The sequence below is a fragment of the Ixodes scapularis genome, unplaced genomic scaffold (assembly GCF_016920785.2).
Source record: "Ixodes scapularis isolate PalLabHiFi unplaced genomic scaffold, ASM1692078v2 PGA_scaffold8__174_contigs__length_109621045, whole genome shotgun sequence".
Lineage (NCBI taxonomy): Eukaryota > Metazoa > Arthropoda > Arachnida > Ixodida > Ixodidae > Ixodes > Ixodes scapularis.
In genome coordinates this window covers 39,600,356-39,617,572 of record NW_024609883.1, presented here as the reverse complement: position 1 = coordinate 39,617,572, position 17,217 = coordinate 39,600,356, and the positions used below count along the sequence as shown (strand labels likewise).

General features: G+C 46.6%; 1 protein-coding gene across 1 annotated transcript; it reads right to left on the bottom strand.

Annotated features, from left to right (window-relative positions):
- Positions 1-455: 455 nt before the first annotated feature.
- Positions 456-1,397, bottom strand: LOC115322872 (sulfotransferase ssu-1-like). The gene has a single exon (XM_029983265.3). It carries the CDS (start codon positions 1,395-1,397, stop codon positions 456-458), a length of 942 nt encoding a protein of 313 aa, XP_029839125.3.
- Between the last annotated feature and the right edge of the window lie 15,820 nt (positions 1,398-17,217).

Genomic DNA, 17,217 nt, shown 5'->3' with positions numbered 1-17,217 from the left:
ATCATCATCATCATCAGCATGCGCGTGAACGCAGCAATCATTTATTTATTTCCTCGCTCACGGACCAAAGGCATTACAGAAGGGAATGGACAAAAAGCAGCTAAAAACATGCACAAAAAAAATTGGGCAGATGAGAATAAAACAATGGCATCTTATTAAATGCGCAAACTTATTTAGAAAATTAACAAGCTTGTAAATGCACCTATTTGCCAGCACGACTTTTTGTTGAAGGAATAAGGTTCCTCCCGAATACAATTCAGCTACTTGAATAAATTCGACTGCCGTTTTAAGGTTTACAAAATGTTTCTACTGAGATTTTTGTTTTGTCTTCTCTGAGTCTTCCTTCGTGCTATATGTGTCAACGTTCCTCAAATGTCATCCTGGGTTCGTCCATCTGTCAAATGGCCGAATAAGCGTCTAAGAAAGCAAAAGAGCAGATGCTGGTGCCATGGCGGTCAAGGGAGATCGAGGTCTTTCCACAGACACATAACGTCGGTTCCTTTCGTCTTCAGCGCGATCCTCCCCTTCATTCGCTCAACCTGCAGGGGGGAAAAATTATTTTTCCAATCTCCGACGACGCCCTTGCGTACAAGGTCACCGCTGAACGATCTTTCAACGGTACCACTAAAAAATGCCGTCTTTGTTCCAACACCTTCCGGCAGCGTACTTGCCTCAGTTACACGCCTTTGGGTGACTTTCTTCTTCATCTCCTCCTCGAGGCCTTTCATAGACTCCAGGCCCACGTTAGAGACGATTCGCTCGAGAAGTTCGGGCTGGTCCCGGAGCTTCCTGCCGTACTCTTCGCCGATGAAGTCGGCCACCTTCAAGACGCACAACTCGATGTCCTTCTTGAGGTCCTCGTAGGTCATGAAAAGGACGTTGGGGTCTCTGCGATGCGCGTACCAGGACAGAAGATGGTCGAAGTAGTCGCCGAAGCTAACGTTTCCTCGGACGAAGGACTCGAAGAACTCGTCGAAGGTCCTGCCCTTGAACTGGTGGGCTCGGGGTGTTTCGGCGTAGTGATAAAAAGAAACGCAACAATCGTACGGGTTCCTCGAGATGTAAATGTACTTGGCACCTTCCGAGTACGGCTGCTTGCTGAACGGCAGGTGCGTCTTCATTGCCACCGGTCTGGGAAAGTCTTTGTCGTCTCGGATGCCTTTGCGCTCAAGAAATGGCACGGACATGAAGACGTCTATCATGCTCGGCGGACGGATGCCATCGTTGAAGATGTTGTAGGTGATGTACTGCATCCAGGTTGTGCCGCATTTGGGATACGATACGATGAAGATGTCGCCTTCCTGTGGCTCGTAGGAGAGCACTGATCGGACGGTCGTCTCCTGGAACTCGCGGCCGATGTATAGGCCCTCTACGTCTCTGTACAAAAGGTAGCTCATCCTTCAATTGTCAGGGATTCGATCTGCGAAACGAGAAGCAGGAGAATAGCGTTTTGAACATGATTTAGGCAATAAATAAAGTTAAGCGATGAAGGATAGGCTTGTTGTGGTCAGACTTCTACGGTTAAAACTATTTAAAGCAACTTAATGAGAACACTCATTGCACTCCGTTCGTAGGTTTATTTATACTCTTTTTTCACGTCTGTGTGGGGTTCAGAAACATCACATAGACCCATTAGGTAAAAGAACGCTATCTTCCTCAACTAACCCTGGACGCCAGCTTGAAGGATACCGCGTCACTCGTACAAGTATGGGCATGTTTCAATGTTGCAAAACTATTCACAATACGTTCGCGTTTTTTTTTAAATTATTTTAAAGTAAGATGGTGGGAGGCTTGGTTGCCTGAGTTAGTGAAGAAACTATTTGTCTTTTCCTGCCGTGATGTCCACACTGAAAGACAGCCATGATCAGGGTGGCGCCTGCCCTTTCGACGTGGCGAAGCCCGTTTGACGCGGAGGTTTGAAAGTGACCCTGATACACTGCACTATCCCCCTTAAGTGAGATTGTAGTAACTCAATCTGTTAGCCTAAGTATACGCTCCTCGCTAGCGTAGTGCACCGCATTCGTTTTCAGAATTAATCTTGCAATTACTACTTGGAAATATTCGATTTTATATATATATATATATATATATATATATATATATATATATATATATATATATATATAACTCTTATATCGAGTTAAGCGTCCGAGTCTACCCCTTGTAGCTGAAAAGGGAGGTTGGTAAGCTACCTTTAACATATGCCCTCCTTTAGTTAAAGACATTTATGCGCCGTGTGGTAACGATCTCTAACTTTGTTTACTAAAGGTAACTTAGCTAAAGGTACTTTTACGCTACCATGTAAATGTGGTATTACAGTGTCAGTACTCAGTTCTCCATTATTGTTATGAGCGCCGCCATCTTGCTGCCCACTACAGAGCGGACCCGAATACCCATCATCATGATTCAAAAGTGCGACTTCCTCAGCAACCATGATTTTAGGCACCAAGGTGGGTAAGTGTCGTTACTTTGAAGCGTAGCTTCTCTAGTCGCCACAATTGTTATGATATGTTAACAGGTAGCAGAGAGCGTGCGCCAGCATCATGTCCGTCTTGCACCCCGGTTCAACTTGCGGCCAAAGCACTCCCCCAGGCTCCCAGTTCGTCCGCATGTCTCAGTCTCCCCGCATCCAGTGTGAGTGTCTTGCCTTCGATAACACTTCGGCGACTCGTGAATTTGGAGTGTGCTTGCGAAGCTTAGGTACCACGGAAGGCAATAAACGTATGCTTGAGGATGGGCATCTGAAAAACGACGTTTCAGTTACACCCGAGGAACGTTTTTTTTTCTTCGTCTTTCTTGAAATGGGGCAACGCCTGTACCCCTTTTACAGACACATGGCCAACTTTCTGGGACATTCTGTGGAATAAAAGGTTTTCAACGAATATGAAAATTCCAATTCATTTGCGTTCTATCATACCTTTTCAAGTCCTCGGAAACATTACAATTTTTTGTCCAGAAAATCAAAAATTTATAATTTTGTAAAAATAACCTAAGAACTTCAACGTAACCAAAATGTACAGTTCTGGAGTAAAAACTTTACGCGCCCAAAGGTTTAATTACTGCATATTGATATTTCATGACCGTCATTACATTGTTCCAGGGAACGTAGTGGCAAGAGCGGCGCCCACTTACAATGGGTCGCGTGAAGACGGTTAACGTAGATGGCCTCGAGTGGCGCTGAAGTTGCGAGCCCTAGGAGAATTTGTGGCAGAAGGCAGAAGTGGCGATGAGCGAAGAAGAGGATGAAGTCTCTCCCAAATGTAGAGCCGTAGCACTTTTTTTTTTTTTTGTGGTGTAGCGGTGGGGTGTCTTCACCGTTCCGTTGCCGTCTCGGTCATAAATGCGGGGAAAGCGACGGACACACACACTGCTTCGCGCCATATGCAAGTCAGGCTACCCGGTCAACAAGGGCAGCGGGAGCACCTGCTATCATAAGCCGTCGCTAGTTCGTGCGCCAAAGGAGGAGCCGCGCAGACTACAGTTGGAAAAAAATCTTAATCGCGAAGATAAACGCCTCGCCGAGACATCAGCGTTGTGCGAGAGACGTTTTGAACCGCGCCTTATCCTTCGGGACTATGTGCACATCGTCAATGGCTAAGAGGTTAGGATTCTATACCGAAATATATTATGACTATTTCGTACTCTTTTTGCGTCGTATCTTGCTGTATATCTGTCCTGTGCTGGCTGTGCATGTCGATGAAATGTATTACCACTTTTGAGAGGTCATAATGCAGTGAGTTCAAAATATTTTTTTTTCATATTAGGGGATGTTAAAGTTTGCGTTCATATTGCATTTTATTGCTTCTCGTACTCCCAATCGAGGTATTTTTTTGATAGACTGCTTTCCACAAAATACAATTTGCTATATATTCGCCAGCTACAGTGGCACCTTGGCCATTCCCAAACGCGCTCGGCCTTGCACTCTACACAACGCGGGTTCCCGCATCAGTAACATGATGACAAAAAGAATGCACCAGTTAATGTTTCTCTCGCCATTATAAAAGTGAGAGATTTATTGAGACTTAATAGTCTATTAATTCTTCTCATATCAGTATCGTGTGGTTTCTTTCGCAGCTCTAAAGCGTGCAGCCTAAGTGATAGCGTTGCTGAACGACCTGTCAGAACTGGGAAGGGGGGGGAGTCGATATTAATTAAATGATCTCCACGAAAAACACGCCAATAAAGAAAACACCGGATAGCACACACTCTAGTGGCATTAGTCTAAAGGAAAGCCTACACTATTTCACATTAGCAATGGTCTGCGTCGCGAAAAGCTCCAGTCGAACCACAGAAGTATACGCTGAGCAGCGCCGACGAGGAGGCTGGCGGGGCACGTTGCTAGGGCTCTGAAAAGCAGCGCTACGGTGTCGTCTACGCTCAAAATCTTCACGGGGCGGCTGCCGCGTTTGCCATTACAACTCTCTAGAACACTGTACCGCCATCTAAAATATTCTTGGGGAACATTCCGATGCTTGTTCTTGTTCAGTTTAAATTTCCATTTTAGTACATATGCCGAGGCCTTGATGTCCAAGAAAGTTGGGGATGCCAGGGGGCTTTAAACCTCGCTCATCATAGAGTGCCTTCATGCACACGCGCCCTTTTGCTTCAGTGGTGACATCTCAGACATTTTTGCGCCCAAATATCTTTTTATGTATTTTGCAGTGCACGCAATCCGGTGTCACTCAGCTCGAGCACTCAGGTTTGGCTATTGCATAGACGCAATTTCACCGCCCAAGTGACGCATCGAGTGTGCCAGAGCGTCACGCGCTGGTACATTCAGAGCAAAAATGAATGTCTGCACCCTGAGACAAAGAGGCATGTAGGTACCCCAGCTCATCAGACTGGCTTCTTCGCTCTCTAACCGCTCATTCACACTGGAAGCGGATCCGCGTTCGCAAAGCGGTTGCGAACGCGGTTGTATAAAGATTCAGTGCAATTGCACGCGCACTTGATGTCATCGAGTGCGCGTGCAATTGTACTGGATCTTTATGCAACCGCGATCGCAACCGCTTTGCGAACGCGGATCCGCTTCCAGTGTGAATGAGCGGTAATGCCCGTCTTCCGGACACATAAGGCCGGGGCCATACCGCTCATACATCATACGAAAGACAGTCTGCAAATACAAGTCACCGCAACATCCGTGGTTCGAATGTCGAGTGCCAAGCTTCCTCTTTGAACTCATTGGCACGCGGCGTTCGAAACACATATCTCGCGGTTATTTGCGTTCGAATCTGTATGCAGACTGTCCTTTGTACGATGTACAAGGGGTGTGACCCCGGCTTTGCTGTCCGCACATCTGGCAGTGTGGGATGAATAAATAGCCGACATCTACTCGTAAATTCAATATTCACTCGAAGGCCCATTCAAATACCACCGAAAAAACATCACTCACCTCTTCAACGGTGATAAAGGACGAGCAAACTCCAAACAGTATGCGCCGCTGATTCCTCAACCCTGTTCAGCTTCGCCGTCCGTTGCAACAACCGCGCAGAACTGCGGACGTTTCCCCGATGACGCTACCGCATTTCACAGATTTGTCTTTTTCGCCATATCCTTATTAGCGACGATAACTACGGACCCGGGTGGACCACTCAGAGCGCCAAGCGAGACAGGTGACAACTTGTTGTCAGAGTGCACTCCTGCGGAAAACGGCCACGTGCTTCCCTTCCTCGCTTTGATTTGTTCTAGGGGGCCGTAGCGTTCGGCGCTTGCCAAGTTTTCCTGACACAGAGTTTTCCAAGCGGGTCTCCCTTTTGGTTCTTTCCTCAACACCGCCGGAAGCAGGTGCGGTCGAAGTGGGTAGCCGACCACCTGCTTGAAGAGCGTTTCGGCGTTTGAACATTTTGTCAGTGTTATTGAAATATATGTGGACAAAAAATGAAGCGACGTTTCTGTGGTGCTCCACTGCAAATTGAGCGGAAATGATCATTTCGGCTTTTTTCTTTATGAATATGAAATTCTGCCGACTAAAATGATTAGAGCCTTGTTCCCTCGCTCAGCACTCTGACCTAGCGGAACGAGAGCAGATTGCTTCTCTGTCCAGTCAAACGCTGCTCTTTCTTTTCTGGCGTATCATTGGCACAATGCGAACGCTGAGCCTCAATGGACCCTTGCTTCTGTTCGGCGATGTGTTCTGCAGTCCGCTTTCTTTCTCTTGACAGGCATTAAAGTGGAATCCAGCATAACATTTGTGCACACCTTTCGAAAGTTGCGGGAAACTTGGAGATCCAAATGGTTGGCCCAGGTTGCTCGCCCGCCAAATCCTCAGGGCTCATTTCCACTGTGAAAGGGCCAAGGGCGATAGGCCACGCGAGCGGCTCTCCGCCGCTTATAAAGGGCCATCGCAGCCTATGCACTACGGGTCTGGCAATCGCGGCGCGGGTGATAACGGTCGTTAAATGTGTACGTCTTGTTATTCTAGTGCGTTGTGTGATTCTCTGAGAAGGGTAGGAGCAAGGAAACTCCCACACTGGCGGCAAGACGTGAAATGCTGCTCGTTTGAGAAGATGGTTGGGAACTGGGTTCGGTTTTTGCTTTTTACATAGTCATTTTTGCGTTTGCAAGTTGGCCAACATTAGCAAAGTTTTTTTGTTTTTTTTTCGAATTTAGCCGAGCGAACGGAACTGCCATCGGGACTTCTAACTACTACAGGATGTTGTCTACGGAGGGCGCCGCAGAAAGTGTAAGTGGTGACGACAGTTTAACACTGGGCACATTCGCGGGTAACGCCGCCAGTGACCAAAATTGAGACCTTAAAGCGGGTTTCACATGCAGCAATTCGGCCCTAGTACGGCGCGATTTCTGCCTTTGAGGCGCTCTGGCCAGCCGCAGCGGCTGAGCGGCACGATTCCACCAGGGGCCCTAATCTGGACACTTGGCAAAAAAGTCGGCGAGAAATCTGAAGGCCGCGATTGGCCGACGCCGCACTTGACCTTGAAGCCGGCCAATCATAGCTGCCGGACTTCTCGCCGACTTCTCGCCAAGAGTCCAGATTAGGGCCCCTGGTTGGAAAAGTTTCGCAGCGGCAGAGCGGCAGCTTTCGCGTTGGCCATTCACAGCGCGGCAGGAAATCACGTGACAGGAAAAGAAACATTGCAGGAAAGCTGACGCATAGGACGGTGGCGTTTTCACGTTCTTGAAGCAGACGACAAGCAGAGAAAGTACGCAAGCGACTGGTTTCCGGTATTCTTTTTTTAGGCGGTCGAGCTTCTTTGCTTTAGCAGTCGCGTCGGAACTCTTCAGAAAATTATGGAGGAGGGGATTTGCTGTCCCTTCCTCGGAATTTGTTTTCTCAATTAATTACGCGGCTCTTTTTTTACTTTCCTCGCCTGAGTACCAACTGTAGCGAGCGCAAGAGACGCTAATCGGAAGCGGCTTGTGCGAGCGCTAGGGAGTAAAACAAAAGAATAAGAAGAACTGAGCGATACTGACGTGCCTTTTCCAACACAGATCGTCACACCAAGTAACACAAAATGTATCGCGCCCAGTTCAATGAACTGCTTATCAGAGATGTGTCGAAGCACGGGGTTTTTTGGGACGCGCAGCTCAAAGAATTTAGGAACAATGGGGCCAGAAAGAAACTCTGGGAAGAATTGACTGAGGCCGTGAAAGTGATGGACAAGGCCGGTATGAAACCACTACATTACTACGGCTCCAGGAGGTTCGGGTCGACCATATAAGTAGGAGTGTTTAAATCCGAGGAAGGCGCTGCCCGTGAGGTTGCCGAGGATGATCCGAGGTTTCACCCTCCACGAAGACAAAGTTCGAAAAAAAAAGAAGAAAAAGAAAATGAACAAATAATACCAAAGTGTATTTCACGACCGGTCGTGGTTTATTTAGTATTTAATTTTTTTTATTAAGATGAAATTAAAGAGAAAACTGAAAACTAAGGCATTAAAATCTTTGTTAGAAGCCTCTGGAACCGACTGTGCCCTTCTGCTTGCTGCAAGCAACATTGGCCAACGGAACGGTGGAAAACGCTCATGTGAAATGAAACCTCGCGATCCGTGCCGCTGCGCCGCTAGCGGCGGCGATTTCGGCGGCGGAATAGCTTCATGTAAAACCCGCTTAAGCCTGTAGTCTCGTTCCCGGCAGGCGAATCATCAGAGGGGGGTCTAGCAGAATTACGAATGGCCTTAGCCATGCTTCTTCAGTTACAACGGGAGCAGATGACGCGCTCAAGCCGCGTACCTGCTAGAACCCTGCCCCCTAAAGACTACGCACGGCTCTCGCTCCGCTTTCCGGCTTTTCAGAGTACGCAGAAAAGTCTGCAGCGAAGTTCGCGTCGAAACTGCGGGACTACCAAGCTGCGTACGGAACTGACGATGAAGCCGTGCTCACTCGCCTTCCGTCGGTCGCATTGACTGATAGCGCAGCGCTATCGAGAATGAGAAAAACAAGTTACTCAAGTATTGCGCATTTTGTTCGGCGATTCAGAGAAGAGTTCCTGCCACCAGATTCCGAAATGCAGGACGAGGTCTGTGCCCGCACATAACACCCACGCCGACTCCCTCATTGGGTTTGTGAGGGCCTTCCAGTGGTTGTATGGCCCTGCTGACGCGACAGCCCCCAATGCAGAGAAACTAGCACGGGCTATCAGTCAAAGCCACCGACGCTTTCACCCACATCTCAGGGTGCGCATTTTTACGGGTCTGGACAAGTAGCACGGACTGCATTGACGATTCAAGCCGACGTCCTTGCTGAACTTTCTTACCGGCCTCCTCTAGCAAAAAGCACTGCCCCTGAACCAACCTTCGCTTGGTCTGAACGCCAAAAGGAGTACTGAAGGCCCAGTACAGTCCTACGAATCGGTCGACTACGCCGCTCCCCGGCCCCTTGATCCTCGCGCCAATGAATCTCGAGAACGCTTCGACTACGAGCGCATATATGCAGAATATCTTAACGAAAAACGTTCTCACAACTTGCAGCATGTACGCAGGCGATATATGGTGTGTGGGGACAGATCACACCCCTTTTTTACAGAGCCCATGGAGATGATGGGAACCACACCTGGCTCCGCTGTTTCTTGTGCGGCCAACCAGGACACGTGCCACGGAACTGTGGCGATTGTGTCCTTCTCTGCTTGTCCCTAGTCTGTATCCCCCGTCTCGGGTTTACTACTGTGCTCAATTTACAACCGCTAGCCTGCACCCTCACCATTGCTTCATTACTGCCCCGAACCTGGACAAAGTAAATGCGAAAGGCTGTGGTGGTAGACTTCTGCTAACCGCCGGCAACGCGGAAACCACGGTCCACAAAAATCGAGCCGTCGCAGCCGCCTCCTGCCTCCAGGAGGCTCACACGGACTTCTTGTACTGACGCTTTTCCGTCGATCCGCAGTTTCTCTCGGTTGTGAGAGACTATAGGCACGTGCGCCGTTGAGGCAAATGGCGGAAAGCCCTTTACGGCTTCGATTATTCTCGGTTATGAGACTCTACGCGAGTGTGCTTCTGCATCGATCCCTGGGCGGCCATATCACACTGATCTCGCGGTCATGAAACTCCCGGTGCGTCCGCTTTTGTGTCGATCTCCGGGCGGCCATCTCACACTGTTCTCGGTCATGAGGCCCCTGGCGTGTCTGGTTTTGCATTGATTCCCGGGCGGCCAGCTCCCACTGTTCACGGTTATGAGAACCCCGATGTGGCCCCTTTTGCGGTGGATCTCGGGAGCCCTGCTGAATGCGGTATCGGTCATGAGGTACTCGGCTCGTGCGCCGTTGGGGCGGGCGGCGGAAGGCCCTTTGCGGTCTCGGATTCTTACGGTATGAGGCTCCCGATGCGGCCCCAGTTGTGGTGTATCTCGGAAGGCCAGCTGAGTACGACCTCTGTCATAAGGTACTCGGCGCGTCCGCAGTTTGGGCGGACGGCGGGAGGTCGTTTGCGGACCCGGATTTTCACGGCTATGAGAACCCCGATGCGTCCCCTGCTGCGGTGGATCTCAGGCGGTCCGCTGTGTACTGTCTCGGTCATGAGAAACTCCGGGCGGACAGCGCCCCCCGACTGCAACAACTCCCGAGCCAAGAAAACCGGTTATACTCGTCCTCGCAGTTCGTAGAACTGATCCCTCAACTTAGTCAATCGAGCCGCGGATGACAGTTACTGTGGTCTGCGTTCCAATCGCCGCACTCCTAGATGCCGTGCAAACATATCACTTTTCGGAGATGCGGTATTAGAGGTTTGCAAAGGGAAAATTCCGAACAGCAGGTGTGAACTTGCAGGTAGCGTCGGAATCTGTACTGCCTGCTGCGGGCGCCGTAAAGCTGCGATATATTTTTCAAGAAACAAATGCCACGCCTTGTGTATGTGCCTGGGTTACCAGTCCCATGATCCTCGGTCGAGATTTCGTCGTAGCGGAAGCCACTACATTAAACTTTGCTCGAACTGCTTATCGGTTGAGCAGCGAGACTGTGCTACCCTACTGAAAAAACTATATGAACCCATACGGCAAACCATATGATGGATCTATATGGTTCCATATGGCCAACCGTATGGCATGGTATGGATTCATACCGTTCCATATGGCTGAACCATACCGAGCCATACCATACACATATGGTTCCGTATAGTTGGATATGGCTGAACCATACGAAGCCATACCATACACATATGGTTCCGTATAGTTGGATATGGCTGAACCATACGGAGCCATACCATACACATATGGTTCCGTATAGTTGGATATGACTGAACCATACCGAGCCATACCGTACACATGTGGTTCTGTATGGTTGTATAGTCTAGCCCATACAAAACTATACTCATTCATATGGTCGCACCAGTACCATATACTCAACCGTTTACGTTCATATGACTGCAAACAATTTTACCTTATTGTCACGCGCGTCGCCGACCAAGCGCTCGTGGCCGAATGTTTATCATCTTTAAATCCTACGCAAGGGGCTCGAGGTTCGATGCCTGGGAGCGGGCGCGCCTTTTTGTTATTTCTGTAAATTTTGAGTTCTGGTAAATTCGAGAACCCTGTTGCTTATTTGTTGTTTGAATGTTCTATGGGCCGAACCTCCTACGCTGATTTTTTCAGGAGCCCACTTGTGTACATAAGGAGCTCCGTGTTGCGAGCCGGGGTCAGTCTCGCCCCAGCATTTGATTGGAAGTGGATATTCTGCTGGTAGCTGGCACACCAGGGAAAAGAAATGCCGGCCGTTGCCCCATATCGGTCTCGTATAAAACAAATGGTGAAAACAGCAATTCAAAGTTGTAAAGTGGCGCAGTGGTAAGGTGTTTGTTTCATAATCAGTAGAACACTGGCGACACTGGTTCAATCTTGTTACAGGTTCGGTGAAAAAAAAATATACCCTATGCAAACAAATTTATAATTTTGATAGGACCGCTAACCGGACGATAGGTCTACGCCCTGGTGACGGACTCACAGTGAGGGAAGAAGGAACAACACAGACTCCTTTCTTTCCAACCACAGGATGGTTTACTGAAAATCCGATAGACATAAAACAAAACAAACAAAACTCCCGACAGCGAGGCACAACGGACCGCCCCACAGAGAAAGCGCTCAGGCGCGACTTATCATGGAAACACGGCGCTCGTTAAAAAAAAAATGTTCTGCAAACTCAAGGGAAGAAAAAAAAAACAATTAAAAGGGGGATAAACTATACAAAGTAATATGGGGGTGAGTGGCGCGAACCTGAGTCCGGTGAGTGATATGGGGGTGACGCGGCCTCTTGCGATGTCGACCGAACTCGGGAGGTCGATGTGCGCTTGGGTGCTGTCGGCGGGGCTCCTCGGCGCAGGCACTCACCCACGAACGCACACACACTTGGGCGCCCAAAGCAGCGCTTGGACCAGGGAGCCCAAACACCTCCCGCGCTCAGCCTTCCGTCGCTACCGCAGTCCCGCCCAAACTTCGCGTTGCGTTCACTCCCCGGCCAAGTCTTCGCGCACACTCCCTTGACTCGGCTCGGAATCAAGCCGAGGTCCTCACTTTCCCAAATTCTAGCTACAGACCCCACTTTCCCTCGCCCCCCCCCCCCAAAAAAAAAAAACGTTTTAAACGTTTTTCTGCAGTTGTAACAACAAAATACACATAAAAAAAAAAAACACGTCACACTGGCAAGCCCCGCAGTGAGCCTACCCCAGCTAACCATAAAGAGCACCCCCACTCCGACATCTGGAAGCTATTCCCAACATTCCGGGAAGCGAGTCGCCCATCGCTACCAACTCAACCTCGCGAGAAATGTCTTCGGGACGAGGGGCCGGGGGCCAGGGGGCCATAAAACAGAAAGCGGGCGAGGCGAACGAGGCCCGAACCACCCTGCCGCTCAACGCGCGGGGCAAGGGAGCGTCCGGCGATCGGATGCGCTTCCTCGCGAGAACTAAAAAAAAATAATAATAATAATAATAATAACAATAATAATAATAATAATTTTATTCAACAGGAAACCAGTAATACAATACAAATACCGGTCTGTCAAAGCCATAGGAGGCTTGTGGGACATGACCCGGCAAGTCGAGCGACGAAACACTGAGCGTTTTATACAAGAAAAGCACGCAAAACAAAAGTCGTAGGACGCAGGAAACACTGGAGCGAAAGCAACGTTATACGGCTAAATTATTTAACATGTTTTTTAATTGTTTCTTCGTGCTGGCTTTGATGACGTGCTCTGGAAGGTTGTTGAAGATGAAGGGCACATAATATGATCTAACTCTTTTCCCGTAACGCGTAGTACAACGAGGTACTATAAAACGCGATATGTGGCGAAGGTTCCTGTGGCCTACAAAAGGAGCCCTGAAATCGTTACTCCAGAAGTGGTGGAGAACCACACACTGCACAAAAAGGGAAGAGAAGTTCGGCATCCGCAGAGATTCAAACACATTCACACCGGAAGAAAAATCCAGATGATACCCGACGCTCTTCAAAATGGCCCTCAAAATACGGTCAATTTTTGTTTGCCACAACTCCGAACAGTTGCCAAATAACGTGATACCATACCTTAGTATACTGTAACCAAGGGCATGCGCGACTGATTTCCTTACAAAAAACAACATAAACACTCTGTGACTAAAAAGTCACAGAGTGTTTATTAATAATAATAATAATAATAATAATAATAATAATAAATTTATTTAATAAAACTAGCATGTCCACGTCACTAGTCAGGTTCGTCAAAGCCATCCAGGGCTTGTATGACTGAACCTATCTGCAGTGGCCTCAAAAATAACTATGTCACGTACTAAAAAAAAGTTTGAGTCAGTTCCAATAACATTTGTGACACTTATTACACTTAGACTCAAGGGAAAACACGTATACACACACCTACACATATGCACAAACACGCAAGCCGGTCATTGTCACCATTGAAGAAGGTCTTGATAGATGTTATGTTCTTGGTGTTGTGGTTCTTGAAGCAGAAAGACTGGGTGTTGTACGTCGTGTTGATTTGCTCAAGCATAAACCAAATAAAATAAAAATAATAAAATCTGGTGTTCAACATTCTTTATAGAACTGAAAAGGAATTGTGAAAAACAATTGTGACGGATTACAGGGCCTCGTTGGTAGATAAAAGGTGGCGAAGCGCTTTTTTGAGTTTCTTTTTGGATGTGAAGTCGAAGAATTCGGAAGGTGAAGAATTGAATATCTGAGGGACATAAAAAGATCGCAGGTTCTTGCCATAGCGGGTGTAATATACTGGAACAAGAAACCGTGAAACCGTTCTCAGTTCTCGTGAATTAGGTCGAGGTGCTCTAAAATCCTTTGTCCAATAATAATAATAATAATAATATATTTATTTGTGCGGATAATTTCTCAAGTTGAGGCACGGGTCTGTCAAAGCCAGTAAAGGCTTGTGGGACAGCACCCTACTGGTCATAATCACAATATCCCCCAAACACAAACAGTGTCAAACTCACCATGCAGCATCTGCACAGTATTGCAAAATATATGATGAAAAATGCCACGCACATAGTATCAAAAATACACTGTGATGCAATAAATAAGCATGTAAAAAAAAACACACACACACACGCGCACTCACTCACGCATAGTTATGTTGTTCCATTAAAGTCTTGGAGCACTTGTTTGAGTTTTTTTAGAGAGTCCACACCATATATGTTTTCCGGCAGGTCATTGAATATTGAAGGTACATAGTAATTGCGAACTCTTTTTCCATAATTCGTGGTGATAGAAGGCACTTTGTAACGTTCGGTCCGGCGAAGTGATCTAGATACTATATTGCGTTCTTTATAGTCATCGTTCCAAAACTATTTCAGTACAACAGTCTTAACCAATAAGGCGTTGAAGAGCGGCGAACCTAAAGCTTTTAGTTTTTCTTCGGTTTCTGCCGATGGACCATAGGCAATACTCTTAAACATTCCTTTCAAAACTGAATTAACTTTTTGGCACCATATTACAGACCCATGTCCGAAAATTGTTATGCCATACCTTAAAACAGTGTAAGCTAAAGCTTGAGCTATCATCTTTTTGGTTGATTTAGGAATTAATGATTTTGTATTATAGAGTAAGCATGACACTTTTCTCAGTTTTTTACAGATATAAGACATATGAAAATTCCATGACAAAGCACTGTTAAACTCAATTCCTAAATACTTAACCTGAGCTGCATAAGACACAGGGCAGCAGTTGCAGTCTGCACAGTCAGAAGTATGCACGTAAAGTGGATGATCAAATGTTATATTTCTTAGCGGATTATGAAAGCAGACAAGTTTAGTTTTGGATATATTTACCTCAAGACAATTTCTTTTGAACCAGTCAAGTAAGCAGCACGTGTCTTTTTGGAGTAGCGTCATTGCTGGAACATAATCAAGATGGAGCGAGAGCAGCACCGTGTCGTCAGCGTATTGGAATAGTTTACATGTGGAAACAGCGTTGGACATATCATTGACAAACACGTTGAAAAGAAGAGGCGACAAAATAGACCCCTGAGGGACTCCGGCTTTTAAGTTTACTTTGGAGCTTCGGCTATTGTTTATAGAAACTACTTGTGTACGGCCGCTCAATAAGTTCTGAAGCAGAGAAAGGAATGGGCCGCGGAATCCAATTTTATGCAATTTTTAAGTAGAATGCTATGGTTGACCGTGTCAAATGCTTTCGCCACGTCAATAAAAAGTGCACACGCGACTTGATGCCTTTCAAAAGCAAGATGGAGTTCATCAGCGAAATCTTCCAGAAGTGGCTGGGTCCCCCGGCCACTGACGAACCCATACTGTCTAGACGATAGGATATCAAAGCTATCAAGGTACGACGTCATAGTATTGAGGATATGCTTTTTTAAAATTTGCATTATACAAGGTAAGATTGAAATTGGGCGGTAATTGTTAATTTTTTTACGCTCCCCACCTTTGAACAAAGGCTTTACTAAGGCACTCTTTAAATCATCTGGGATTTTTCCACGAGAAATGAAACCATTTAACATATAAAGGAGCACGTGTTTTATAGCATCATAATTTCTCTGCAGGTCTTCTGCACTGATGCCATCTATGCCAGGACACTCGTTTGATTTGAAACTGAAAAGCGTAGTTTTGACATCAAGCTCCGTCATCGGGGAAGGAAAGCCGAGGAAACATTTGAGTCTAGAGTACCTGCTGAAAACAGAGCATCATCTCGGGCTATTCCGGAGAATTTAGCGAAGAATTTATTAAAATCCTCATCCAGTTGCGTTGTATCGTGACCGAATGTTTTCTCGAGTGTGCGATCAATTGACCTATTAATCCCCTTGCCTCGTAGCTGATTAACCAAACACCAAGTACGTGCTATATTTGAGCTTGCTTTAAAAAATTTATCTCGAAAATATTTTCTTTTTGCCGAACGTATCAGCGCGTTTAAACGATCTCGTGTACTGCGAAATTCTGTCTTCAACTGGGAATTATTTGGAGAACGTCGGCATCGTGCCCAAAGGGCATCTTTATACCTAATTTCTAGTAGAATATCACCAGTTAGCCAGTCGTGTTCGTTCCGACGTCTCCTCACAGGAATTACCTTTTTTGCTTGTACCCTAAATGCACAAAACTGATCTTTAAAACTTCTGTAAACGTCGTCAATATTGTCAGTAGATAACAAAATGTTCCAATCGTTCGCCCCAACCAAGTTATCAAACTTCGTTCGATCAATTATTTCAATTATTTTTGTTGTTTCTTTTGGTGATTTAACATTGAGTTGTGGTATAAGTTGACATGCCACGAAGTAGTGGTCAGAAAGTTTTTGCTCTATTACTGCTGATTTCGCAATTATATCCGGTACGGGTACATTAATATGATCAAGGCATGACACCACAAGATGATCTTCTAAAAGTTCTTCTCGGGTAGGAGCAAGAATTAAATTTTCAATACCAAAGAGCGCCAATAGGTTAAGATAATCACAAACAACAGACTTGGAGGGTTTAAGCGTGTCAATGTTAAAGTCGCCTATTAGACAAATATCATCGATGGACCGAAAGCTATGAAACGTATCTCGGAGTTCGTTCAGAAATCTCGAAAGATTACCTGACGGAGGCCTGTAAAAAGCTAGCAACATCAATGACCACTTAGAATTCGATACATTCAGTGATAGTGACTCGCAACTAAGAAAATCTACATCAAATCTTTCAGCACACCAGATATCTTTAACAAATATAGCAATTCCTCCTCCTCGTCCAATTGTACGTGTTAAAAAGAATGCCTTATAACCTGGTATCCGGAATTCATTGCACAAGTCCTCTTTAATATTGATTTCTGTTAGTACAAAAACATCGAATAATTCTATTGTATCATTCACAGTTGCTATAAACTGATCCCAATATTTGCGTATACTCCTAATGTTTACATGTAAGAGACTAAGAGCACTATCACTCACTGGGTACAAGAATCCTCGAAGGGACAAAAAATCCGAGCACCAACACAACTGTACTTCCATTATTCTAAGTGGTTTTCATTCCATGTTCACAAAGCCGTTTAGCAAAGAGGAGACTAAACAATCTTTTCTAGGTCGTCCAGCCGATGGATGCGGACAACTGGAGAGGATTCTGTCTTCTTTGGGAATAGCTTACCGTTCTTGACCCTTGTAAACTTGTACAGCCTTGCCTTTGCTCTCTCACGCAGCCTCCAAAACAGTTCCTTGTTCTTTCGGGTTAGGTTTTCGTTGACGTACAGTTTTGGCAGTGACCCGTTGGCTGCAAGAGTCCGCAGCTTTCCTCTTGAGGTGAGCCATTGATCCCTGGCTGTCATCAAAGAAAGTCTAATCAGTATAGGCGGAGGG

Bases quoted from the DNA above. Each gene is read 5' to 3' on its own strand.
- LOC115322872 (XM_029983265.3), bottom strand. From the start codon at position 1,397: ATGAGCTACCTTTTGTACAGAGACGTAGAGGGCCTATACATCGGCCGC.